The sequence below is a fragment of the Chelonia mydas genome, chromosome 11 (assembly GCF_015237465.2).
Source record: "Chelonia mydas isolate rCheMyd1 chromosome 11, rCheMyd1.pri.v2, whole genome shotgun sequence".
In the NCBI taxonomy this organism is placed as follows: Eukaryota; Metazoa; Chordata; order Testudines; family Cheloniidae; genus Chelonia; species Chelonia mydas.
This window is the reverse complement of record NC_051251.2, coordinates 50448843-50476099: the sequence shown is the minus strand read 5'-3', so window position 1 is coordinate 50476099 and position 27257 is coordinate 50448843. Positions and strand designations below refer to the sequence as shown.

At 37.7% G+C, this 27257-nt stretch overlaps 1 protein-coding gene across 8 annotated transcripts in view; it reads right to left on the bottom strand.

The window, feature by feature from the left end:
- Positions 1–2941: 2941 nt before the first annotated feature.
- Positions 2942–27257, bottom strand: part of GULP1 (GULP PTB domain containing engulfment adaptor 1) — a 274829-nt gene continuing 250513 nt past the window's right edge. For 7 of the 8 annotated variants that reach the window (XM_037912576.2, XM_043525325.1, XM_037912575.2 and 4 more), the window contains 3 exons: positions 25152–25290; positions 16856–16950; positions 2942–5219 (listed from right to left, as the gene is read on the bottom strand). In XM_037912576.2, the coding sequence (XP_037768504.1) occupies positions 5148–5219; positions 16856–16950; positions 25152–25290 (306 nt within the window). In that variant the 3' untranslated portion in view covers positions 2942–5147. Of the gene's footprint in view, positions 5220–15883; positions 15895–16855; positions 16951–25151; positions 25291–27257 lie in introns of all 8 variants that reach the window. The other variant, XM_043525324.1, reaches the window with a different exon arrangement.

Below are 27257 nucleotides of genomic sequence, written 5' to 3'. Positions count from 1 at the left end.
AGAGATCCAGCAAGGGAAAAAAAAACATTCAAGAGAAAGAAGGAAAAGAGCAGACAATCTGGCAACTCCCAGCTGTTACAGTATGTTCTTTTATGCTTGATACAGCACAGACTTCCGGATCCAAAACACAAACTATTAAGTGAGCCTCACTATCCAAGTATGAGGTGGGTAAATGTTGTTAATCCCATTTTAGAGCTCAGCAGGCTAAGGCTAGGTGAATTCCCCAAGGTCATTCAGCGAGATAGTAGCAGAGCCTGAAATTAGGACAAAAAACCTCCAATTCACAGTCACCTGCTCTGAGTCCTAGACAACATGCCATGTCTTCTAAAAAGACCAGCAGAGATCCTGAAGCATTGGAAAATAGAGCATGCTTTTAAAAGAAAAAAAACTGACAAACTGGAAGTACTTTTGGCAATTGATAAACAAGTTCTGAAGGCATGATCCTGCTCCCATTGAAGTGAGTGGTAAATTTCCCATTGACTTCAATAGGACAGGGTCAACTACTGAATGACCGTGCTGCACAATGTGAATCTACAATATCTGAAATGTGCACTTACATGTTGCTTTAACAGATTGAAATTAAGAATAGACACTTTTAGAATATTGATAGAAAGGAGTAAATGCACCTGGCTTGTGGGAAACAGCAACAGGTGTGTTCACATTTCCAAATTTTATGGAGATTATTAAACATACCCATTCCTTGTTAGCACTTGAAGGGGCCGGTCAAGGTTCCTTCCCCACTCTGAACTCTAGGGTATACATGTGGGGACCCGAATGAAAGACCCCCTAAGCTTATTCTTACCAGCTTAGGTTAAAAACTTCCCCAAGGTACAAACTTTGCCTTGTCCTTGAACCGTATGCTGCCACCACCAAGCGTTTTAAACAAAGAACAGGGAAAGATCCCACTTGGAGACATCTTCCCCCAAAATATCCCCTCAAGCCCTACACCCCCTTTCCTGGGGAAGGCTTGATAATAATCCTTACCAAATTGTACATGTGAACACAGACCCAAACCCTTGGATCTTAAGAAAAATGAAAAATCAATCAGGTTCTTAAAAGAATAATTTTAATTAAAGGAAAGGTAAACGAATCACCTCTGTAAAATCAGGATGGTCAATACCTCACAGGGTAATCAGATTCAAAAACAGAGAGAATCCCTCTAGGCAAAACCTTAAGTTACAAAAAGACACAAAAACAGGAATATACATTCCATCCAGCACAGCTTATTTTACCAGCCATTAAACAAAAGGAAATCTAACACATTTCTAGCTAGCTTACTTACTAACTTTACAGAAGTTGTAAGGCTGCATTCCTGATCTGGTCCCAGCAAAAGCATCACACAGACAGACTAACCCTTTGTTCCCCGCCCCCCCTTCTCAAGATTTGAAAGTATCTTGTCCTCTCATTGGTCATTTTGGGTCAGGTGCCAGCTAGGTTACCGTAGCTTCTTAACCCTTTACAGGTGAAAGGGTTTTGCCTCTGGCCAGGAAGGATTTTATAGCAGTGTATACAGAAAGGTGGTTACCCTTCCCTTTATATTTATGACAGGGCCACAGCCGCAAACCCCCCATGTGCAGAGTTCCATCTGAAGTCAACTTCCGCCAGTGAAAGGCTTGCAATTAGTTCCAATGTTTCCAGATTTAAAAAAGCATAAATAAGTTATAATTCCAGTAAAGAATCAAAGTGCCCAGTAATGTTTTATGAAAATTAAAAAAAGGTTAGATTATTTTTGATCAGTTAGTACTCATGAAATGACAGTGCTCATCAGAATGACAGCCTGAGTGACTAGTGTCCTCTCTTCATGACCAGCTTTACCACCTGCAGCAGCAAGCCTACTTCATTGACTTCATGGGTCATAGCTACAGTGAAGTCAATGGCACTGTAGCAAAGCAAAGACTCACCGGTGCAGCATCTCCTGCTGGTCATCTTGGAAATTAGCTCTCCAGTGTATGGGACACCTCTTACTGGCCAGTGTCTCGCCTGCTGCTGGCCCCCCTGTCCCTCCCAGACCCCGGTGCTCTTTACCTTGGGGTTCTGCCCCAGCAGTACTCTGGGTCTTCCCTCCCTGGGGAACCCCCAACCCTCTACACTCACCTTGCCTCCGTGGCTACTGCCAGTAATCATCTCGCCCCCTTTCACTGGGGCAGACCGCAGTCTGTAAAGGCCACTCATCATTGGCAAGGGGGTAGGACCTGCTGCCTTTGCCTATCCCCATGCTGCCCCTCTGCAGCCCCAGTACCTTTCGTAGGTCTTCACCAAGGCCTGCAGCCTGGGGGTTTATCAGGCTGGAGCTCCCTTTGCCCTTCCCCAGTACTGCTCCACTTCAGGTACCTTGCTCCCAGGCAGCTAGCCCTTCTCACTCCAGGGCTAGAGTGAGACTCTTTTCCCAGGTCCTCCCTCACAGCCCTCTTAACAGGGCTAGCTGGACCCTGATTGAGCTGGCCACACCTGTGGTCAGCTACTCAGTCAGCTTTCCCCAGCTGTTCTCTCTCCTCTTATTTCAGGAGTGGGGTAACCACCCCATTACAGGCACTAGAAAATTTAAACAAGATAAGGATCAGTCCCCCTATTATTAGTATTTTTGGGTGACAGGCAAAGAATGAAAACAAGACTTGTGATTTGGGGGAGCAGAGCATATTTCTACTTACCTGTATGAAATATCAGGATGTATGGGACATGAGACATCTCTTATTATTGGAAACTTTCTCTAACCCGTGAAGAAGAGGTCAAATTCCAGTAAGTAAGAGTAACCTTACAACAATTTACACATGCCGAGGATCTCCCACAATGTGTAAAGCTAAGCACATGTGTAAGACTTTCAAGTACTGGATCCCTTGCCACGCAATTCTTGGCTTATTGAGATGGTGTTCATGTGCCTTTCCCACCACTGAGTTCTGTGTATTTTACTGAATTAATAGTATGTTCTACAATGCAATTTATTTAAAAACATTTATTTTAGGCAAAATTAAACAGACAATTGAGATTACATAGAAATACAATTTTGAACCAGATCACTAACCATTTTCATTAAAAATGCACTGTTGATTTAAGTATTTTTGTACTGATCAATTTATATAATATTTAATCATGCCGTTTGCAGAGTCAATTGCCATAAAAATCAGTAAAGAAAAAGGTTTCTTAAAATGTGCAAATATCTTAGTATTGTGTTACCATTGATAGTAAATGGCCACTAAATATATGCTTATTACATAAAGCTTTTTAAAGTACAATAAAAATACAAATTCTATTTGTTAAAAAAAGCCATTGATATGGCTACTAAACATCCTCATTATACAAATTCCAAAATACTATAAGACAAACAAAATTATAAAGACTTTTGCTTATGAAACATATACTACTCTATTTGTTAGTGATTATACATATGTGTGAGTGCGTGCGTGTGTGTATATGTATATGAATGTTGAGCAAAGAATAAGAGAGGAAGACTTACATAAAGTAGAACATTAAGATCCCAGTTCAGCAAGTTACTTAAGCACATGCCTAACTTCAAGCAAATGAGTAGCCTCCACTGATGCTAATGGGACTACGCTTATACTTAACATGACATATGTGCTTAAGTACTTGGTTGAATTGGGGCCTAAGCATATATGCTTAAATGTAATATTGCATAAATGCATTTTTTTTCTGTGTAAACCTTAAGACAATAAGCTCAAAAGCAACATTTCATGAACCATAATGTACCAAAAAAGTGAGTCTTTCTGGGGGAAAAAAGACCCCAACCAACCCTACTAAAAATCCCCTGAAAGTTCTTTCTCTACTTATGTGTGTTGTTAAAGGGGGGGGGGGGGTTAATGAGGGTTTTATAGATGGAAGGGAATATCCTTGGCATAAAATTTGGGCATGATTTGTACATACTGAACAAAATCATGGCAAAGTATAAACATTAAGGAACAAATTCGTGGCTGAATGCAAACATTCACAAACCAAATGTTCACTTATTGTTTATGTTAAAGGGTAACGAAAAGTATGCAAAGACAAGTCAACAACATACTAACACTTAGCAGCAATATTTTGTGTGTATGATTATTCATCATAATGCAAGAATCTTACTTTCTTTAAATATTTTTAATATCTAGCTCTTTGTGTGACCTATTTATGGGTATTTAAGGTTTCATTAGTAGCTGGCACTGAGTTGTTGCTGTAAGCTGTAATGCAGCATGACATTTGACAGTAACACTACACTGTTTCGCAACATATGAAGGCCCCATCCCCGCAAACACGTTAGCATGCGAGTACTTTTACACACGAGTAGCCCCAGTGAATGCAGTGGGGTTACCACATGTTCTTTAGGATGAAGGTGTTAGTTTTCAGAACATTAAATATAGCTGTCATGTAATGAATTCCAAATTACAAACATGATACAATATGTGCAACTAGCTTAGCTGTAAAACATCAAACCAGAAATGCATAGCATTAAGTTTGTCCATTTTACAAAATAACTGTAACATGTATACTAGACCTCCCTAATGCACTTATCAAACATTAGCTAGCATATTGACAATTAATCTGTTATATTTACTTTTTAAAATGTGAATTAAAGGCCTAAAATATTACAGCTGTAATAGACTAACAATAACATTATTCATATAGTATAGTGATTGTGTATAGTTAACTCGAATTAATTACATGGCATCCAGATTTAATTGTTATGTACATACTAATTTTCAGTATGTTTTACTTCCTTAATTGGTATTTAAAATTTTTACTGTACAATACTCATCCTATTGACCTGAAATTAAATAGTGGCTTGAGGTGATTAATTTTAAAATGTCACCAGGCAAATATTATGCAAAAATTATATTGTCTTCTAACAGAAAGGTATCTATGAGTTCATTAAAGGACTTTCCCAGCTTAAAGTGAATACTCATTAGGTATTGCAAATGTCTGTCCAAGTATGAGAGCGAGAAATACAACAGTGTAATTTAATTCATATTTCATATACAAGTGTGACTTTTTACATTTGTACAGGGAAATACTGAACCTAAGTTGGAGTTTTACAGAAGCAAACCTCACAAGAGTTAACATGTTTAAAAATATAATTTTTGGCACATGAATAACATCTATAATACTTGTTTTGAATTAAAAATAAAGGATCATATAAGAATTTCCAACTTCTGGTCTTGGCATCAGCACCTGCTGTCTAGCGGGTCCAGACAAAATACTGTGCCTTCAAGAGTTAGTCCCATTTTGAACCCCTCCTGTAAAAAAAAATCAGATATAGTTAATACAAAGATAGTCTTTTTCCACATATATAAACCCCAATCCTGCAAACTCCTGAATGCACGCTTATCTGTAGGCATATAAGTAGTCCTCATAGGCTCCAGTGGCACCATTCATGTGAGTCAAGTTAAGCAATTTTGCCTGAACAGGTCCCAAGGATGCAAGATTTCAGTGCCAGAAAGTCAGAATCTTTTGGCTTTGTGCAAAAATGCAAATTGAATTTAATATGAACATCACATAGTGAATCATGCATATTTTTAAAAAATGGTCATATTCCAAGGCTGAGTTTTAATAAGTTCCTTTTAATCAGGGTAGGTGCAGAAGAAAAAAATGTAGCACAAATACATAAATGTCTTAAAATACTACATGAAACAGAGTGCAAATACACAATATGCACCTAAAACACAAAATGAATAATATCAAGTGGTAAAAGAATGAAAGAATGGTTTGTAGCTATGCTAATGTGAAAAACTTCTGAAGATTTAATGGCATATAATGGCATTTTTGGTATTTTACATGTTTACTAAACTGATACAATTTTTCAAAAAATTCACCATGTGAATCCTTACTAATACTGCTATATTTCTCCAGGGATGGTAAATCCCACAATATATTAAACTCCTTATTACAATTTTAATAGGGATATTGCTGGGAGATTATCACTTTCAGTTACTGCAACTTCCAGGAGTGCGTAGCTAAGTTAGCTGCCTCATCCCCTGAATTGGATCTAAGAAATGTTGACCTCCTGGTTGAAAAACAAAACAAAACAAAACTACCCTGAATGCTTCAGGACACTGGTGAAGCACTAGAAAACATTCTGTTTCAACAAACTTACTCAGGGGAACTACCTATCTCCACATGGTTCACCAACACTACAGGCTGGAGATGTATGGGGAGGTGGAGACCTCCTCAACTCAAAAGAAATACGGATATAACAGCCCCTTTTCTCCATTTAACAGAGAGGCTGCAAAACGTCCTAGATCCCACATGGATCACACAACAGTAAAGAAGGCTTCTTATGCCACCTCCTTCACTCTTCACACATGAAATCCAGGCACAATTTGGCCTTGCATTCTTATATGACATAGCTTATACAGAGGAGACCTCAACGTATAAAAAGTCTAAGTTAATATATACTGGACTGTTATAACAATTAAAACAGTGTCAGTGTACGAGAAGGAATAAAATATTCAAGATGTTACACCTGTGTATCTAAATTTGTAGCAACAACTATACCGTTATCATATTGTTTTGAGAAACAGCATATGATCATACCACTAGGTTGTAGCAAAATCCATACACACAAGCAGTCAGCATTAAAGTTACATAAGCAACCTTAACTTTATTGTTTCCTCACTTCTCAGTGTGGAACCATGGAACTCTAACATTCTCTTTCACCTGGGTCTGTTACCTTTAACAAACACTGTGCAGCTAAATCAACCGTGCAAGTGCTGCACAACCTACCTTCACTCAAAGTGCATTGCTAAAAAGTGAAAAAAATCATACCATATTCAATGTGCATGTTCAAGGAATACATTTTAAAGGCACATAATTTGGTCAAATCAAAACTGATTGCTATTAGAAAATTCAAAGATGGTTCTCAGGACTATTCTTTATTTTCATGTCAAATTTCAACTTTCTCCTTCTGTGTTCATGGTAGAAGTGTTTAAAAACAAATTAAAGGCCAGATTCTGCCACCCTTTCATTGAGAAGTACTTTACACCATCAGTAATCCCACTTACTCTAGCAGGACTACTTGTGAAGTAAGATACTACTCAATGTAAGTAAGGGCAGGAATCTGACCCAAAGCATTTTGTTTTTATGATGGAGAAAGTGTTTTTGTTGTCTTTCCCCACTCTCCTCATCTTAAAAAATGCTGAACTACTTTGGCTTGAACTTTAAAAGAAACATCACTTTTGAGCAGAGACGAAGCCTGGAAAATTTCATTCTGATAAGTGAAAATATTGCATTTACGAGCAATTGGAAGAAAAGTAGGGGGCTGAATGGAAAGGCCAAGATAATTTTAACCAGAGTAGCTCCTGCTGTAATGCTCATTTCAGGTTTTTCCTGATAGTAGGATGTACTTGGGAAATGTTGCTGATGCGGTATGAAGTAAACAGTATGTGGTTTTTATAAAGCATCTAAGACAAAATAATCATTTTGAAGTCACCCTTACTGTGGTTAGATATAAACTCAAACTCTGAAGATATAGTCTCCTATTTATGTACAACTCTCATTAGGTTGTCATGAATAAATAGCATGCATGTGTTGTACATCAAAAAGATACCTTTTAAAGATAAAAGGAAAATCTCAGATTCAGCTAGCCTCAACTCATGAAAAAATTCAAGTCACATGCTAGAATTTAAAATGTCAAAATATTTAATAATCCCACTTGGGATTATTAATGGCTGGAAAATAATATTAAGAGAAATAAAATAAAGCTCAAGGGATTTAATTATAATGTGGTCTGGTGTAAGTGGGCACGTCTCAATTAAATGCAATGAATGGAGTTGTGCCCACTTACACAAAGGCTAATGCCCTGACCTTGCACACATTACCAGTGTTGGTACAACACATACTCTTCATGACTTCAAGGGGAACACTCTGATGAGTAAGGACTACTTACATAAGTAAAGCTTACAGAATCAAGCCCTAAATTTGCTCTGCTAACTTTTAAAACCCTCAGTTAAATATGTATGAAACCTTTCCTGAGGTCTTAAAACATACAAAGAACTGATTCATTCCTGATGTTGCAAAGGGGAAAATCTGCATGCTCTCCAGGGCTCATTGGTGCAGGTACACCAGCAGAGGGACTACAGAGATTCATCTGCCATGGAGGACAGCTTTAAACTCCTGCTAGGGCCATGACAAAAATGGTACCTGAGGAGACACACTGAAACCTGTGTATTTGCAGGGTGTCCTGTCCTTGTCACTGCACATTGTGAGAAATGGCACACAGCACAGGGGAGTAGTGCTTTCAGGTGCCTCAGGCCAGTGTGATCCCTGCTGTAGGTGGGGAAGGAATGAGCCAGGCCCTCCATTTTTGAAAAGCACTTTAGGGAGATTTTGGAGACTGTGCTGACAGTACAGGACCCTCCTCTTTTCAAGCTTTGTTTTTGGGCTCCAATCTCCCAACTCTTATTGGTCATCAGAAACAGAACAGCTGTTTTCACTTATTCCTGTCTTTTTAGTCCAAACTGATGTTTTGTTACTTATCACCTGTTGTGTGCAGCATGTTTTGCCTTTTACATATTTCTAGCCTATTTCTTGCCTGACGAATTTATTTTGTTTTTGTTTCCAACCGTCTCCTTTGTCTGTCCCTCTGTGACCTGGCTCTACCCTTTCCATCACAAAGTTTAGGCCTCCAGTCCTTTCTAAACTTTCTCCAATATTCTAAATTTACAAAGCAAACAAAAATAACTCAATGTTCATATGTCTATAATATGAATGGCAAAGAGAATGGGATATATTACACAAAGTTTGATCCATTCAAAGAATTCATGTACCATATTGTATCAGAGTTTTATTAATATGTCTTTTGTCCTTTATGATTGTAATTAGCAAACTTCAGGACTAAAGGAAAGTGCTGGTTTATCTGCCAGATACTTAACTAATACCATACATAAAAACCAGCTTTCTTGAATAATAAGGATTTCCAAAAAAGGCAAGATAAAATATTATTATAATGCCAGGAACTACAGTGTTAACATGAATAGACTTAAAAATCATCGGACTCAATAGATTATCATAGTGGCCCTTTCTGGCCTTAGAATCTATGACAAACACAGGAAGTAACTGTCCTGCTCCATTCAGCATTGGGGAGGCCTCAGAGTACTGTGTCCAATTCTGGTCACCACACTTCAGGAAAGATCTGGACAAATTGGAAAGAGTCCAGAGGAGAGCGGCAAAAAATGTAACAGGGTTAGAAAATATGACCTATAAGCAAAGGGTAAAAAGACTGGGCATGTTTAGTCTTGAAAAAAGAAAACTGAGGGGGCATCTGATAACAGTCTTCAAATATGTTAAGGGTTGTTATAAAGAAGATGGTGATCATCAATTGGTCTCCATGTCCACTGAAGATAGGATAAGAAATAATGGGTTTAATCTCAGCAAGGGAGATTTAGTTTATATATTTGGAAAATCTTTCTAATTACAAGTGTCAGTTAAACTCTGAAATAGGCTTCCGAAGGAGGTTGTTGAATCTCCACCAGTGGAAGTTTTTAAGAACAAGTTGAACCAACACTTGTCAGGGATGGTAAGGTTTACTTGGTCCTGACTCTGCCCAGGGGGCTGAACTAAATGACCTCTCAAGATCCCTTCTAGCCCTACATTTCTATGATTCTTAAATAGAAAGAATAGAAATTCCTTCTGTAAACAGTTGTCCTTATCAAGAATGCACCATTTGGAAGATATGCTTAGATAGGACTGTTAACCCTTATCAAAAGCATTCTATCAACACCAGGGTCAAATCCTGCTCTCCTTACTTACCAAATTCCCATTGAAAGCATGGAGTAAAACTCAGTAAGGACATCAGGACTTGGCCTAAAATCTGGCTGACAATGGCACAAATAAAAGTAGTAGAATGGCATAAAACTTCAATCCACTTAGTTCCTGACTTAAATGAACTACAGTTTGGAATGATGGTTATATTTCACAAATTATTACCTTTTTCAGATTTTTCATTTTTATACATTTTGGCAAAAATATGTGGGTAGAGTCAATATTTTCCTAAAAGTAACAAGATGTTGATACCAATGAAAAAAGGAAAATTTAACATTTTTTCCCTTTATTTAAAATGCAAAAACTATTATTTGCATTAACTAAAAAGGTGCTTATGTCTATCTAGTTTAAAGCATCTTCCCCACACAAATATTGATGATTAGCTTTACGTATTATTCACATATTTTTATAACTATTTTACATTTTTTAAAAATTTACAGCAGATTTGTAAAGAAAGTACATTCCTTCCTCCTTAAATCACATCCTGTCTGCCTTATTCACATAAGTAATTCCACTGGCGTCAATTAAACTAATTGATTAATGTGACGAGTGTCACATAAATGTCAAACAGCCCATGGATTGCTTGAAATCTCTCCCATTTTACTTTTGAAGAAGAGGAGCCCTCAGAAGTGTATAAAAATTTAGACTGACATTTTTCAGCTTCTTTCAAGAGTTCTCTTCTCTCAAAAGTGGGCTGAATTTAATCTGACAACTCTTTGTTTGGTGTTTAAACATATTTTTTGTTTTTTGTAATCTGCAGATCCAAACTGTCAAGCACAGCACTAGCCTTTAGAAGTTTCCATGGGCATATCATGCTCTTGAATGTGATCTTAGATTCATAAATTTGTTTTTCTTTTTTAAACCTGCTTATAAGTTTGGCCAGCAGCTTTTTAAGGTTCTATAGTTCACACCAGCTTGGCTATGATATTTCTTCTGTCTAAGCTTCATGGGGGAAGAGGGGAAAACAACAGGTACCCCCCTAGCTTGCTGACTCCCGTTATCCTCTGTAGAGTCTAGGTAACAGGAGAAGGGGTGTTAACTGTGCTGTGAAGTCAGATGAACTCCCTTTTGCAAGGAAAGGGGATGATCTGGGTGATGAGAGTGCCCTTTGTGTGCATCTATGGAGGGGAGATGATTTATAAAGCCATGGGATACTTTTACTTTAATAATTTCTCTTATCTGTAGCTCTCACAGTTAACTCAGAACAATCAAAGCTTTGTGCAGGCTTTCAGGCACACAATTCATATTCACAGGTTTTAAGAAATTATATGGGTTAAGGTGCTGTATATTATTATGAAACCCAGATTGCAGTGTGTATATCTCCCTTCACCTTTCACTCCCAAAGACCAACACTTTCAGCTGTAATAATAATGATGTCAGTTGAAATGCCAGGGCTGGAAAAAAATGGATGAGCATTTATGCTTTGTTTCATTATTTTTGAAAAGCAGGATTATTTTAGAAGTCAGAATATTCTTTTTAAAATAATGATATTAAATATGTTATGGGCAGTCAATAATATATTTTTCATAATATTTGTTGTACATAAAATAGTATTTAATATCTATAATACACAACATTTTTTCATTGAAAGGGAATCATGTACAAGCACAACACATTGAAATATATTATTTGTATCATTATATATATGTATTTTAGCTTCTGCAAACGGGCAGGATTTTTTTTTTTTTACTGAAGATGCTGCTGTCAATGCCAATAAAACAGCATGGTCACCATGACTTTGTAATTTCTTCCTGAATTTTTAAAGTGCAAGCAGTAATTGTGTCAATAACCCTGGAAATCACTCCCCATTGGGTCTGAAATAGCTCAAATCTGTTGATCTCAAGGGCACCCAACCATGCCCATCTCCAGTCTTTGGGGAAGGATGGGTACATTGAAGGCTGCGATCTGTGGCTGGGATCATGGTAAGAAACTCCCCTTATTAAGCAAACTGCATATTCTGCACTACCTTCGATTTCCAAGTTGAGTCAATGAGAGCCCCAAATTCAGCATATTTTAGTGGCATAATTTGAAGTGATGAAAGCATGAATGACAATAGCAATGTCCGTATTCAAACATATGGTTTCAATTTCTAGGAGACACAGAGTAGAAAAAGCACTGTCCTGGCCAGGGTGGCCACATGACTGTTTAACAGCAGAAGAGGATCAAACAGGACCACCAGCTTGTGAACTTTAGTACCAAATGGTGGATAAACACACTCAGTTAAAGGACAGCATATTTTTCAGTCACTTCCTTCATCCAACCACTGTCATTTCAATCTTGTCCAGACTCAATTTCAGTCAGCTAACCATCATCCATTCCCTAATAGCTAGTACACATTGGGTAAGTCATTCAGGAGCCCTGCCACAGTCAGATGAAACAGAAACAGAGATGAGAGCAAAAAGCGTAATGGAAACACTGTAGCTCATGGCCTCTTGATTATGCCTCTTAAGGGCCAATTATACATACAAAAGGCAGGGAGAGAGGGAGAACTCCATGTGATAGATCCTTGATGCAGAAAAGCAATTGCCCCAAACTACCTTCTGGGATGTCTCTAAGAGGTAAAAACCCAGGGCTGGTCTATACTAGAAAGTTAGATCCATTGTTGCTCAAGGAAATGAAAAATTGACACCCCTGAGTGATGCAGTTAAGCTGACCTAAATGCCAAAGAAGCTAATGCTAGATTGATGGAAGAATTCTCTCAGGAGGTAGATTTACTACAGTGATGGGAGGGGTTCTCCTGTCGCTGTAATAAGTGTCTACGCTGAAATGCTACAATTGTGCAGCTACAGAGCAGCAGCTGTGCTGCTGTAGCGTTTTAAGTGTAGACATAGCTCAAAGCCACTGAAAGGCCGCCCCCTTTCAGAGCAGATCAGCATCATCTCATGACAACTGGTATTGCACACATTGGCCAGATTTACCAATCTGAGTACAGACACCTGATCTACAACGTTGAGAGCAGAGGATAGGTTACCAAACCAACTAGGGCAGTCTTGGGGAAATACTCAGGCCTGTATCCACTTTGGAAACCTGAGGAATCTAGATGCTTGACCAGCTCTAGCAAGGACACACACTATTGATTCCAATCGTTTTTCAGTCATTCAATGGCCAGCACTGCAGAGATGTAGCACAGTCCTGAGCTCAGGTAAATGGTAGAACTTTCTGTTTTTTAATCTAGTTGACTTGTTTTTCATTGTCAGTCTGACTGCACCCACTGGGCTTAAAGCAGCACAGACCCAATGATCCAATGGCAAATTTACATGTATTTGAGCAGATAATGATCTCTATCTAACTGTGATTGATTTCAGGAAAAATAAAGTCAAGCCTCTTATTGCATTAGGAAGAGAAAGAAGAATGGCCACAACTTCTGAAAGCTGTATAAGATCAACTGAAGTGACTTTAAAATATATAACAGCTGCTGCTGCTATAATTTGTGAAATGGGAAAGTTTCCATCCATGTAACATCCTTTAAGAAACTTCAAATTCAGGAAATTAGAGAATATGGAAAGACTAATTTGATTTATGTGTGAAGTATGGTAAAAACACAGAGGGATGAAAATGTTTCAGCAAAACAGAGGGAATTTGTGTCATTCTGTACCTTGGGGGAGTGTCCTGGAACCCCCATATTCCTCATTTTCATATAATCATGATCTTACATATAAAAGCATACCTTGTAAGGTATCAGGGGAAAGGTTATGATCTGCTGAAAGTCATTTCTCTATCCATATATGTGTATCATTAATGCATATGAAGTTATGAGAATTGTGTTGTATGGTGGTCACTAAAACATGCTGTAAATTGGGGAATCAGCCAAATATTAGCTCCCCAGAGGCAACAGCAAGGAAAGTAACCAACACCAGATCGGGGTATCAATCAACCCATCAACAACCATTGTCCAGCAAGGGAGCTACAATGCAATGACTCACCTGCATGAGGCCACACCAAGGGAATTTCTCAACTTTGCCTGGAAACTCAGCAATGCACCCAGACATGCCTGGACTTGTGTTTTCCAAGCACATGGACTGAGGGTATAAAACAGAGAGAGTGGCCATGTGCTGGGCCCTTCTCCTGCCCTCACCTATGCTGCAAGCACCTAAGACACTGAGAAGAAGACAAGACTCTAACAGAAGAGATTGGCCAAGGTTTAAGGAACAAACCTGTATCTTAAGGACTGCAATATCCAGTGGGGTGAGAAAAACTGCTTAATCTAGCTGCTGCCCCGTCTGATAGGATTGAGAGTTTAGACTGCATGCTTATATTTTATTTCTTTTGGTAACTAACTCTGACTTTTTGCCTATCACTTAATATCACTTAAAATCTATCTTTTATAGTCAATACATTTGTTTAACTGTTTATCTTTACCAGTGAGTTTGTCTGAAGTGTGTGGTAAATCTGCTCAGGTTTGACAAAGGCTGGTATATAACCACTTTCCATTGTTGAAGTAGTGAACCAATTAATAAATCTTCACTGCCCATCTTGAGCAGTGCAAGATGGTATATTCCTCTGGTATGGTGCTGGGAACTGGGGGGATTTGGCTCTGGTGCCTTTCTCTGGGTGATTCATGAGTGGATCTGGAAGCATTCATGCAATCTAGCTGGGTGTCGGGCTCCACATGCTGTTGTGCTGAGTGATCACAGTGCCGGGGGGGTTTGCTGTGGTCCCACAGTCCCAGGCTACACCCCCAGAGGATCCTGTCACAGAATGTTTACCAGAGATGTGTCTGAGCACATGTCTGGATTTTGATCATTCCTAAAAGGTCGGGTTCACGGTGACAGTGGAAAGATCATAATTGTGAAATATGGACCAAAATTAAAGTTGGATTTGGAAAGATACCCAAAAGTGCAGAGAATTTAATTTGAGCCCATCTTTTTTTGGCAATGCTGACAGTAATAACAAGCAGCAGCTACTTAGTGCTTTTTTATCACCTGTGTTTTACTGATGTTCTTGTTATGCCTTCACTCTTTGTCTGTCTCACACAGTACCTGCTATAAAGATATACTAACTCTGTTTACTGGAAATTACTTAGAAATTCCCCACTTATATCAATAGGTTTATGTTCTCTTGAATGATCAGCTGTTCTAAGTTGTCATCTTGCCTTCACTGCTGAATTCTATGTAAACTGTCTCCCTGGACAGACAACCAATAAATAACAGTATTATGTATTATTAGATCAAATACACACTTATTGAAACTCAGAAAATCTATATTTTTACAAAGTGAATGAGTACAAACATGCTGGCTCTACATACATGTCTACTATAGAGAATAAATGAGGCCTTCAGTTTTGTCTCATATTCCCCATTACTGCCATATTCCTCAGAACATGTGGTATTTGGCCTCACTAGGTTTCTTGGAACTGAAACTGCTTATGTTTTTCTTCTTCCTAATTCTTTTCACATCTTCACTGACTCCTTAGATAGGCTTGTGGGCCCAAGAAACCACCCATGACTTTTCTAAGATGCCAAACTTGCCTATCATGCACTGTTTCATATTTCTTTCCATTTAAAAAGAGGCGAGCAACTGACTGATCTTAATCAAGAACTAATTTATTATATAGATCTTAGAATACAAAAGCTTAATGTCAACAATTTTGCCTCTGAAGTTCAAGTGTGAAATGGAAGCAAAAAAATTCCACAGGTTTTTCAACAGCCCTATATTTTCATATGCCAGCATGGAAGATGCCTCATATTGTGTCAAAAGATCATGCAAGAGAAATTAACACGAACAGCCAAGACAGAAACATCCTCCCCCTCCAGATACATTTGGGTAGAATAGATTGATAAATAATATTTGCCTGAAGAGACACTTTCACAAGCATTGGTCTGATGATGAAAATGTGAAAGTTAACTTATACAATACCAGTGTAAGTGCGTAAGGAAAAAGCAACCATATTTAAATAAGGAAATGAACAATTGGGAGAAAAGTCTATAAATTATGACTTGAAAGACAACTCCCCCGCCCCAAACCACCAACCAACCAATCCCCTCTTAAAAATAACAAAGCCCCCCAAAAACATTTGCATAAAAATGGTCGTGAATTACAGACATAAAAGATAAAAGATGTCAATTATACAGCATGCCCATTCTTTAGGATTTTAATTATAACAAGTTGATTTAATATTAATATTAAAATACGATATACCAACCATCGCTGACGCTAAACACCCAGGAAAGCACAAGAAGATAAAAGAGATATTAGAAATAGTATAAAGAAATATAAACATGTTTTAGGGGTCTTTTTTGGCCTAAACCATTGATTTATGCTAGCATTCTTTATAGGATGATATCACATGCATTATGCAATCAAATTCAACCCCCTTTGTTGGAGAAATTATTTAAACAATGCTGTGGAAATTCCACAGTAGAACTGTTCTAGCTAGGTTTTCCTGATGCCGAACCTCTGAGTGATATTTCACATGTCTTATTAACTTTAGCTTTGACCTTTTTCTATGCAAATATTAGTACTAGTGCTAGTCAGAAACTTGAATTCCCAGTCCGCAATAAATTTCAAAATGAAATAGTTATTACAAAATGGAACGATAAATGAAATTTCAACATTTCCCATCAAGGGGAATTCCAAAGTTTCACTGTAACCTTTTCTAAACATTTCCAAGTCTCCCCGAGCTGCCCATTACTTGGGAGCCTCCAGCTGCCGAGGAACCTGGGCTGCCAAGGAGCCAGGCAGGTAAGCTGGCAGAAAACTAGGCAGGCTTCTACTGGAAACTTGCCTAGTTTCGCTTAGAATTTTGTCAAAATCAGGATGGTCTTGCAGAACATTTTTATTTCAACTAAACATCATTTTCTGACAGAAAATATCAAATGATGTCAGAAAATTTCCAGCCAGCAATAATTAGTACACTTAAGTGCCAAATGCATTCCTTCTAAAGACACTGAGAACATTCAAGATTGCCTCAGGGAGTCAAATGTTCAACTCTGATTGAAGGTCAGTGGGATCCCTCCACAAAGATCAAAGTTCATTCTTCTTTGTATAGTAAAGAACAAATCCTTAACAGGCTATATAACAGAAAGACAGCTGTATGATGTATACTTTACCCTTATTAGGTAAGTGTTCATATGCTAATGGAAACCATTTATTGAAATGATAAATAAGTAATTACCTGCATCTCATCTAGTTTGGACTGAATGTCTGGAGGGAAATCTCCTGCTCCACAGCTAAAAGGGTCAAATGGTTCTGCTCCAAAAAGGTCTCTCTCTAGAATGAAAAAAAAAAACATTAAGTCAAGAGTTAGTGACATAAGGAAGGAGTAGCATGGTGCATGGTAAACATGTCTCCCTACAAAATATCCTGAACAACATTTCCAGTCATCCATTTTGTGAACAGCAATGTTTAAATATAAACTTGGAAGCTAGTCTGATTTAGCTTATTTTCCTCCCTTTCTAAGAATGCTACCAAGCTGACGTTTTCACTTCTTCACTTGTTTTCGGTTATCTCTCTTGCATTTTTTTAGGAATGTTCAGTAATTATCATATCATAGCCTCGGTGAAGGAAGTTCAGGCCTTACCCCGGTCTCTGTGAGCTAAGTTCTAATGGCATAGTCCTGCAATTATTGTGTGTGGGAGTTTCACAAATGAAAAAAGGTGCAGAAGTGGGCACCAAGCATTCATCTTTTTTTATTTATTTAATATATGGCAGAAATAGACTCTTGAAAACTATCCAGGTCACCTGTTTGTTGCTTCTTGAGATCAGGTCAGAGGGTTTGGATAAAGACAAATGGCCCTCTCTGTACACACCAGGTAAGGCCTTGACTTGTGACACAGTTCTTTTAGAAACAGCTGGTATTAATAGAAACAACTATTAGCCCACAGGCATTTTAGTTTACTCTTACATAAGATTAACATCAAAAAACAAAAGGTAGTGGACCATGAAAGATCAGTTATCATAGATGTCCAAAGAACCTGGATCTGAAATGGAGCAATACATCTGTACACCTCTTTCTGTCAGTGCCTTACAGCAACTTCTCACTATTCATTTTTTCTTCCTAACTAGTCTTTGTTTTTCTTAATTGTGTCACTGTCTATTTTTAAGGTACAGTCAAGATCCAATATCTTCAATATCACTCTACTGTATTAGTTCAGTATTCTATTAATCTTATTTCATCCGATTTGTAGCCCAGTTCATTTATTTTTTCTCTCCCATCAGGTACAGATGTTTTTTTCTCCATAAAATGAGTGCCATGTAAATATGCTATTCTTATCCAGACTGGAAGCCAGCTAAACTGGTTTTGATAACAATTTTGCTAACACAGTTTAAACATATTGGTTGCATCACTTGCAAAATTAGGTAACTACATCTGCATGGCTGCCAAAAGGAAAGTTCAAACTATATCTTATCTTTTATCCACCAAATCTGCTAACCATGCTATCCAATTATAAAGTGTATTAATTTATGAGTAAAGAGGGCTATTGATACCTGTGATACTATTAGCCCAAAATATGACCTGCAACATTAGAGTCAAAAGGTGGGAGTCAGCAGTCAATTACGTTACACTGAAAAACAAACTACAAAGTATTTTCTAAATCAAGAGACTGCATGTTACAGTATTACTGTTCATGCAATCAATGTTGAAAGAAATTGCACAGGATAGATACAGAATATAGAATATTAATATATTAATTCTGAAATCTGTTTATAGAACAGTATGTCTAGAGAGCCGTGACTTCCATGGCAATTCTGTGTTTGTGTGTGCATGTGTGTATGATTCACAGAAAATCACAGGTTGAAGTCTTGGCCCCACTTACGTCAATGGCAAAACTCTCTTGACTTCAGGATTTCACCAACAGGCTTGCTAGCCCACTACTGAACAAGACTGTTCCTTGAAGTTTTATCCTATATGTCCATTGCAATGGAGCATGGGTTTTAAACTAACAATTTAGTATTATTACATGGTTTTAAGATATTCTGATTTTAAAATAAAGGATATTAGAGTTCTCATAATGTCTCATTACAAACAACTTAAATTATCATGTGCCACAACATATTTAACTAAAATGACTACTTTTGCATTTTTTCCATGACAGGGCCATGACTTTTCCTTTTTTTTTTTTGCCATGATTAACAACTAACATTAGGTATGTCAATATTTGTTGTTTCAAATGGATTTTAAGAGGCTATTTTAATGTTTCTGTCATACTTAACATTAAAGTACTGAAGCAAACTGGAATTTGATTGGTTAACCAGAACCTTACAAACTGTGGTCACATTATAGTCCATGTGGTTATATGATGTGATCTCGAACCTTAGGACCATATCCTGGCCCATGGTGCAGCTCCTTTATGCCACCAGAAAGCTGTCCATTGTACGCAAATACAGACCACCTTGGTATAGCAGAATCCTTGGCTAGCATAGAGCTGATGTAACTGGCCTCTGCACCTCGGCTTTCTGTACAACAAAGAGGATTTATCTGGGGTGCACTGAAGAGATATGGCTGGAGTACTCTTCAGTTCTGACGATCCCCAGCTGGTAGCCAGCATACGTTGAGCAGCTGAGGGATGCTCTAACTGACAATGAGCGCAGAACCATCATTCTTCTGTAATGTTCAGGAGATTATGTATATTCATACTATAGATATGAGTTATTCTCATTTTTATTTATTACTTCAATTTCATAATACCAAGAAGATGATACTTTTCAGTGTGACTATTACCCTTGGCAGATAGCTGAAGGCAGTCAGTTTTTGATACCATGCCTTACCAAACACCTAAGGCATACATCAGTGAAATAAAAAACCCATGGCTTTTGCATTTCTTAGGGCTGAAATATAACTTCACATTATTATTAAAAGGAAGTTTCTGAACATTTGACTGATATGGAATATTTTCAGTTATTCTGGAATATTTCTCATTTGGGCCCAAACCTGCAAGAAGCAGTTCTGCTCAAGTTAATGGAACTACTCACATGAGTAAGGGTTGCAGGTTACAGGGTTTGATCAGTAATTTCCTCCTTTCAGGTGAGGAAATGATTTGTTTCTACTGTTATTGATTTTATGCAACTTTATCCTTCAAAACTAAGCATAGAAAAACTTATTCTAGATGAGGTAAACCATGCCATACATCAGTTTAATTAACGTTCAAAATTAATTTTATAGATACATATCCAGTGCCATATTGAGTAAACTTTCCAATGCAAATTATGTCTGAACACATTCAGTTTCTAAATACCTGTTTTAGGGTTGGGTTTGATCAAATACTATTCTTTGGAGAGGGCTGAAAATTGCTCTTGTACTTTCACAATCTCTCTGCTGTACTTAAAAATAACATTTATTTTTCATGACATGTTTGTGAGTGGACGTAATACTCCGAGTTATGAGAGAAACAGACAACGCTGCCTAGAGCTAACACAATGCCAGGCAGGTGTTTTGCAAGCTTCCCCACACATTTTTCTTCATACAGCCTTGTCCTGAGCAGCCACATTATTGTCGCTGTTCTCCTGAACAGAGGCTGACAGCTGTGTGGTAACTTTGGGCTAGGTAACAACATTTAGGCACAGCTGCACCCTCACCAGGGGATCACCACAGGCTTGTCTCTCAGAGTTCTTCACCCTGCATGAGGAGTGAACCACTACACCCCTTTAAGGGATGCAGCTTCCCTGTGTGACCATCCCACTCTGTGACTGTGAGAAGCCCCTCTGGTCTAAAGAAGTGGAAGACAACATTTCAGTTTGAATGTGCGGCACTTGCCCTGTATGAAATGCAGCCTAACAGCAGGTTAAAAATCAGCAGATACTTAACAAGGAAACTAGTTTTTTGTTACAAAAACAACTATATTACACATATGCATTACACTTAGAGAGAGAAAGGTATAAAAGCAATTTTCAAAACAGGATTTAGAAATACTGCACCTGTCTGTTGTGTTATCTCCATGACTGAGAACAGTCCCTCAATGAGAGTTACCATTGTAATAATACAGTATTTCCCATCCTGATTATGCAGATTAGGATAGAGGTAACACAGATCCTTTTTGACTATCTATGACATGACAAAGCAGGTGATATTCAAATTTGTTGTAAGATAAATTAAAACATGAGAATTTCTCACCTGGAAATTCCTTTTTGCCACTATATAAATCCATTATACACCTACACCTTGAATACTGTGTGCAGTTCTGGTCACCCCATGTCTAATGGATACATTAGAATTGGAAAAAAAGTACAGAGAAGAGGAACAAAAATGATTAGGGGTATAGAACAGCTTCCATATGAGGAGAGAATTAAAAAGACTGGGAATGCTCAGCCTGGAGAAGAGACAACTGAGTGTAGATATGATCAAGGTCTGAAAAATCATGAATGGTGTGAAGAAAAAGTGTTATTTACCCCTTAACATAACACAAAAACCAGGGGTCACCCAACAAAATTAACAGGCTTCAGGTTTAAAACAAGCAAAAGGAAGTACTTCTTCACACAATGCACAATCTGTGTAACTCATTGCCAGCGGTGTTCTGAAGGCCAAAAGTATAACTGGGTTCTAAAAAAATTAGATACATTCAAGGAGGAGAGGTCCATCAATGACCAGTAGCCAAGATGGTCAGGGCTGCAACCCCTATGCTCTGGGTGTCCCTAACCTCTGTCTCTCAGCCAGAAGTGGGGACTGGACGATTGTGTGCATCACTCGATTAATTTCTCTGTTCTGTTCACTCCCTCAGAGGCATCTGCTACAAGTGTCTGTCAGAGACAGGATACTCTGACCCAGTGTGGCTGTTCTTATAGACATATCAGAGAGACACTTTGATGATTATTTAAAGGATTCTATATTGTTTATTGGAATTTTCACAAAGGAAGTAGCTGAACTCAGTTCTTCATTGGTAACTAAAATAAGAACTGAATAACTGATTTTTCAACCCTTGTATTTGCAATGTCTATATATTGTGGAGGTGAACTTGAAAACTTAATTTAAAATTGAGTTAAACTGAGATTTCTGTGCTCAATAATCCCACTAACCAGGCTGATGAGACCCCTCTGCATTCAAACAAGTTTTAATTAACTTTTTAAATATTCTTTTTTGGCCTCGCTCTTCCTGGTTTGCTGAAGATCTTTCATAATTTCTCAGTTTGTGACAAAGCTGATAACATAATACTGCTAGAATGAGACTTGTGGTATCGGCCATACCACAGACATAAAGATTCTGGATTATTTCACAAAGGGGAAAAAAAAAAACATTGGCTGGTGGAAGCACTCAGCAAACAATCTGGGTTTAACTATCTTTGCAATTCACCTTGAAGAACCCCATCTTGCATTCTGAGCATTACCTTTCATAGAAAATTTCTAAATTTTTGGTTTGTTTTCCTAATTGAAACAAAAATAAATTTCAAAGCGTTGCAATCCTTCGTGAAACAGAATTGTCATTCTCCACATAGCTCTATCCCATACATAATAGTGACGGGTAGAGCCAGCGACTGAGGCCCCACGAGCCTGGAAGCCGGGGATGTTGAGGAGCTCAGCTGGCATGCTGGCAGAAAGCGAGTCAGGTTTTGAAGGCTATCTGCTAGGCAGGGTTCTGCTGAAATCCTGCCTAAGTTCTGGGGAAGCATCATCAAAACCGAACTGTCTCTGTGAAACATTAAATTTAAACAGATCAGTAAATTTTGAGAACAAAATGCCTCCTTGGGATTCTACTGACCAGCTCTAAAGGGAGCCATTTTTGGGTGGAATGGGAGTGTGGATGGGACATCTATAACTTTCACCAGGAGCCAGCCCCATGAATAGAGGAGGAGGAAAGGTGGCTTAGAGCTTCCTTTGTATCCTTTCTTGAGCTGTAAAATCCCAACTTGAATATAGATTAGTCCATAACACAAATTTATACAGATAAAAGACCCAAATCTGTCCTTTCTGTGCATCCCAAATTACACTGAGATCAATGAGATTTTGAGAACATAAAGAATATTGCAAGAATATCCCCTATAACTGAAGCATACCAGGCAGCAGAAAGAGTTCTAGGCTATGTTTGAAAAGATTTCTACTGCCAGACTACACTTTTTCTACTGCCAGATGCTTAGGATCTGATTCTGCCAGTCTTTGGTGCTATCAAACTACACCAGCTGTCCCACTGAAATCAGTGGAGTATAGCACTATTCAGTGTCAACAAGAGTGGAAACATTAGGGCTATTAGCAATTGTAAAGACACTCAGGAATACCTCAATCATTCAGTGCTTCTTGACATTTCTGGTATATGCACTCTTCTTACCCACTTTTCAGAACATTTGTCACCCTCTGGATTGAAACTAGGTATCCAGGTTATCAGTTCAATTTAAAATTACTTTATTTTCCAAAATTAATTCAAAATGGTTTGTCATTAGTCAGATCAAGACTAAAATATATTTTCTCTATATTCTAGCAGAAAAACAGCTTATTCATTAGAGTAATGGAATTTACAGGCAGACTGGTGCTACTCATTGAACAGATGTTTTCAGAGAACTATCCACAATGACTCCAAGATCTCTTTCTTGAATGATAACAGCTAATTTCAACCCCATCATTTTGTTTGTATAGTTGGGATGATGTTTTCCAATGTGCATTACTTTCCATTTATCAACACTGAATTTCATCTGCAATTTTGTTGCCCAGTCACCCAGTTTTGTGAGATCCCTTTGTAACTCTTCACAGTCTGCTTTGGACTTAACTATCTTGAGTATTTAGTATCATCTGCAAACTTTGCCACCTTACTGGTTAGCCCTTTAGCCAGGTCATTTATGAATATGTTGAAAAGTACTGGTCCCAGTTCAGATCCTTGGGGAACCCTTCTATTTAACTGTCTCCACTGTGAAAACTGACCGTTTATTCCTACCCTTTGTTTCCTATCTTCTAACCAGTTACTAAGCCATGAGAAGAGCTTCCCTCTTATCCCATGACCCCTTACTTTGTATAAGAGCCTTTGTTGAGGGACCTTGTCAAAATATGGATTTGGTATTTCCTTTATGGATATTTATTCCTTAAGCAGTTAATGAAATCATTAACACATGCAACACCTGACCTCAATGGTAGATGTTAATGACATCAACTACTGCAGTAGTATCATCTCGTGTTCAAAACTCAGGAGTCAGTCCCCCAAAATTATGAGACTGACTTTAAAATCATGAAATTTTAAAACAAAACTAATGTTTGTTCTCATTATCTATTTTCTGGTTTTTGAGCCTTTGAGGTTTACATTTTCAAGATTTTCTTTTCAACCATGAGGGCTAGAAATATACTTTTAAAAAAAATGAAAACTGAGATTATGTTGTATGCAGAGGACTCAGAAGATGGGGCTTTAAGAAAAACACCAAATATGATAAAGCTCTGTATACAATTGCACCACGGCTGTTCAAAAGAAATACAAATACTTTCACCAACTATAAACAGCCTTTCAGTTCACCGTTAAATGGCGAATTCTCTTGCAGTGTTTTTCTGTTAGGTTAAAGAAATTAAAAGCAGGAATGATCTTAGTCTCATTTACACCACTTTTCTACACTGAGTTAATGGTTAACTTAATTGGAGTCACTCCTATTTTACACCAGTGTAACTGTGATAAGAATTAGGTACCATTTCTGGTACCTGGTACTTTTGGGCCTGATTCTACTTCCACTGAAATCAATGGACTTTTGCCACTCACCTAGATGAAACCAAGAAATGGCTCTTCATGTGTACACTAGGTGGGAAATGTGCAGTGAAACACTCTGCAAGGTCTGCAGATCAAATTGAACCTTGATGTGAGCAGGCAAAACACCAATGACTTCAGTGGACTTGTAGTTGGGCTGAATTGGGTACTCTACTTTATTTAGAACATTCTGGGGTCAAAATCTGAGAGCTCAGCAATTCTCAGGATAGGGCTTCTAGACCGTGCCAGGCAATAAAATGCAATATTCCTCCATCATGGCAAAATGCTGGAAACAAAATACACTACTTTCATACTGAGATTTTGAGCTTTTATCTTTGTTTCTCATGGATGACATGAAAAGTAACATGAACACTATTACCCCAATAAACTCTGAATATTCAGTTGTGAATCCAACTCTCCGTTCTATACCATCACCACTCTTTCCCCCCTTACCCCCCACCAAATGGAGGTTTTCAAAAAATATTAATGTTGAGAGCAACAATAAAGAAAATGTAACTGGAAGTCAAAATACTTCCTGGGTTAACTTTTTTAAAAAAACTATACTATAAAAAGTAAGGAAGTTTTAATTCCCAACCATCAAATTGTGAATATGATAGTTTAATCAACTAAATGAATTTATTCATTATTTAACTTGGCAGGAACTGCAAAGAATTTGGTTCAGATGGCATAAAAATGAAATGGCATTATCAGACATGTGACTAACAAAAAACAGTAAATGGCTTGTCACGAAAATGTCAGTAAACCATTTTAGATGCTTTATTAAAAAAACAATATAAGAAAAAATTAGGTCAGTCATTACAAAACTTACTGATCTCTGCAGATCTACTGGGTACTGGAGGAGGCTGTGTGCCATTGCGAGTAGGTGTTGATGACTGAGGGGATATGGGAGAAAAGGGAACCATATCAAAGATGTCAGTGGAGGGTGATTTAGGTGTCACACTGCCTGCCTACAATAAGGACAATAAATATTAGGGTAATATTTCACATGAAAAAATCACAATACTGTACTTTTCAGCATGCAGAAGAGCTACAGTATCAAAAATAACAGCATGCAAAAACCAGCTCCTGACACCAAGCAAATGGCATTCACAACCAAGAGTTTATGGGACATGCTAAAACCCGAACAGCATTGTAAATTTCACATTTTCAGTAAATCTGAGATAGCCAGAAATAAATGACATTTAGACCTGAAAGAGCTGGAAAGAAACAACTCTAAATTAATAAGAATTTGAATAGAGGTATTATTCCCAAGACCCATTTAAGATAACGGGGCAACAGCAATAGGCTATATATTTGAATGTACAGAAATAGTGACTGAAATTAAAAGATATAATTCCAATATTTTTTTCTTTACTAATTTCTCCTTATATAACATGAGTATTTATTTGACAGCCTATGAGAGCTGCTGTCCTCAATGCATGGAATGTATGTTGTGATAAGCAATAACCTGGACATCTAAGACACTGACAAAATGTAATATTAAAATCCAAAATAAAAAAAAATTATCCTTGAATGGGGAGCAGAAAATATTTCATTATGAAAGCCCCGGATTTTTTAGCAGACTTCAACAAATACTGGATAAGCAAATAAGTTACTATGGTTCCAAATTCACATTGAAATAAAAAACATGAATCACAGCTCATACAGCAGTTCTACCATCACTCCCAGGACATAGAATACAGCTCAATCTAGTCAATACAGAACAGACGCTAAAAATAGCTTAAAAATTCAGAATGACAAACCAAACTAAGGCAAAATATATACCACTGATATGGGACAGAAGTATGCAAGTTCAGTTTTACTCACATTATAGAAAATAAGCTTCCGCAAATACTATAATGCCAGATGAAAAATGTACTATTTCCTAATTATTTGGCAAAATAATTCCCAATTTGCTCAAAATGCTGACATGAAAGAGGTTGTAACCAAAGGATTAAGACAAACTGATTTAGGCAGATTATCTCAATGCTACAACCTGTGTGATAAGCAGCCTTAACAGATGCTCGCTCATGGGAGTTCCACAGCCCTCTTGGGCCATGCAGCTGTAATAGGAATGTTGGAAAGGTATTTTCCTTTCTTTAGTAGTTTCTATGTAGCTCAAATTGTCCCATCACAGAGATGCAGTCACAGACAGTTCCACTCCAGAAAAGAAGGGCAGAGCTGGAGATCGGAATGTGATTCCTTAGCAGCACATTCACTCTGTGCAGGATCAAGTAAAACCTTCTACCTGTATAACTAGGTTATTATCATTATTATTTTTAATATAAAATCCATATACAGGCCAAAACCAGCCTTCTCTGCTTCTTGAGACCACACAAATATTTCCCTCATCCACAGCATTCTCTCATTCAGCATCACTCCAGGAGGTGGTGGGGAAGAAGGGGAGATAGAGCAGAGAAAGGCTCTGGGTAAGAAATCAGTGGAGGCAGAATCTCGTTTTCAGTACTTCTTCCTCTCTCACTAAGATGTTCCTCTACTCCCGAGTGTGCAGGGCTTTTTTAAAGTGGTGTTTTCTGCAAAAAGCTAACCTGTTTCTTGAATATGTTGACTCTCTCACTTCTACAGACTGTGCAGCTTGGAGAGATTTTATGTATTTATAATCTGTATATTAAACTTGGGCTGGAGAGAGTCCTAAAGTATTTATTTCCTGTATATTCATCTATATAGTCGTTATTCAATAGCCTTTTGTGGTATTGTTTTCTCAAAACCACATTATTTCCAGCTCATTAATTTGGAATTCATATTTTATATATATATATTGTGGGATCTGGAAATACTCAGCCCCTCTGAGAATTGGGCTATTTTTAGTTACATGTATTGACATGCCTAATGTAAGGGCTCCACATATAAAAATTTTGGCTTGTCTTTTTACTTCATTCTATTTAATATAAATAATTCTCATGCATGTTTGTGG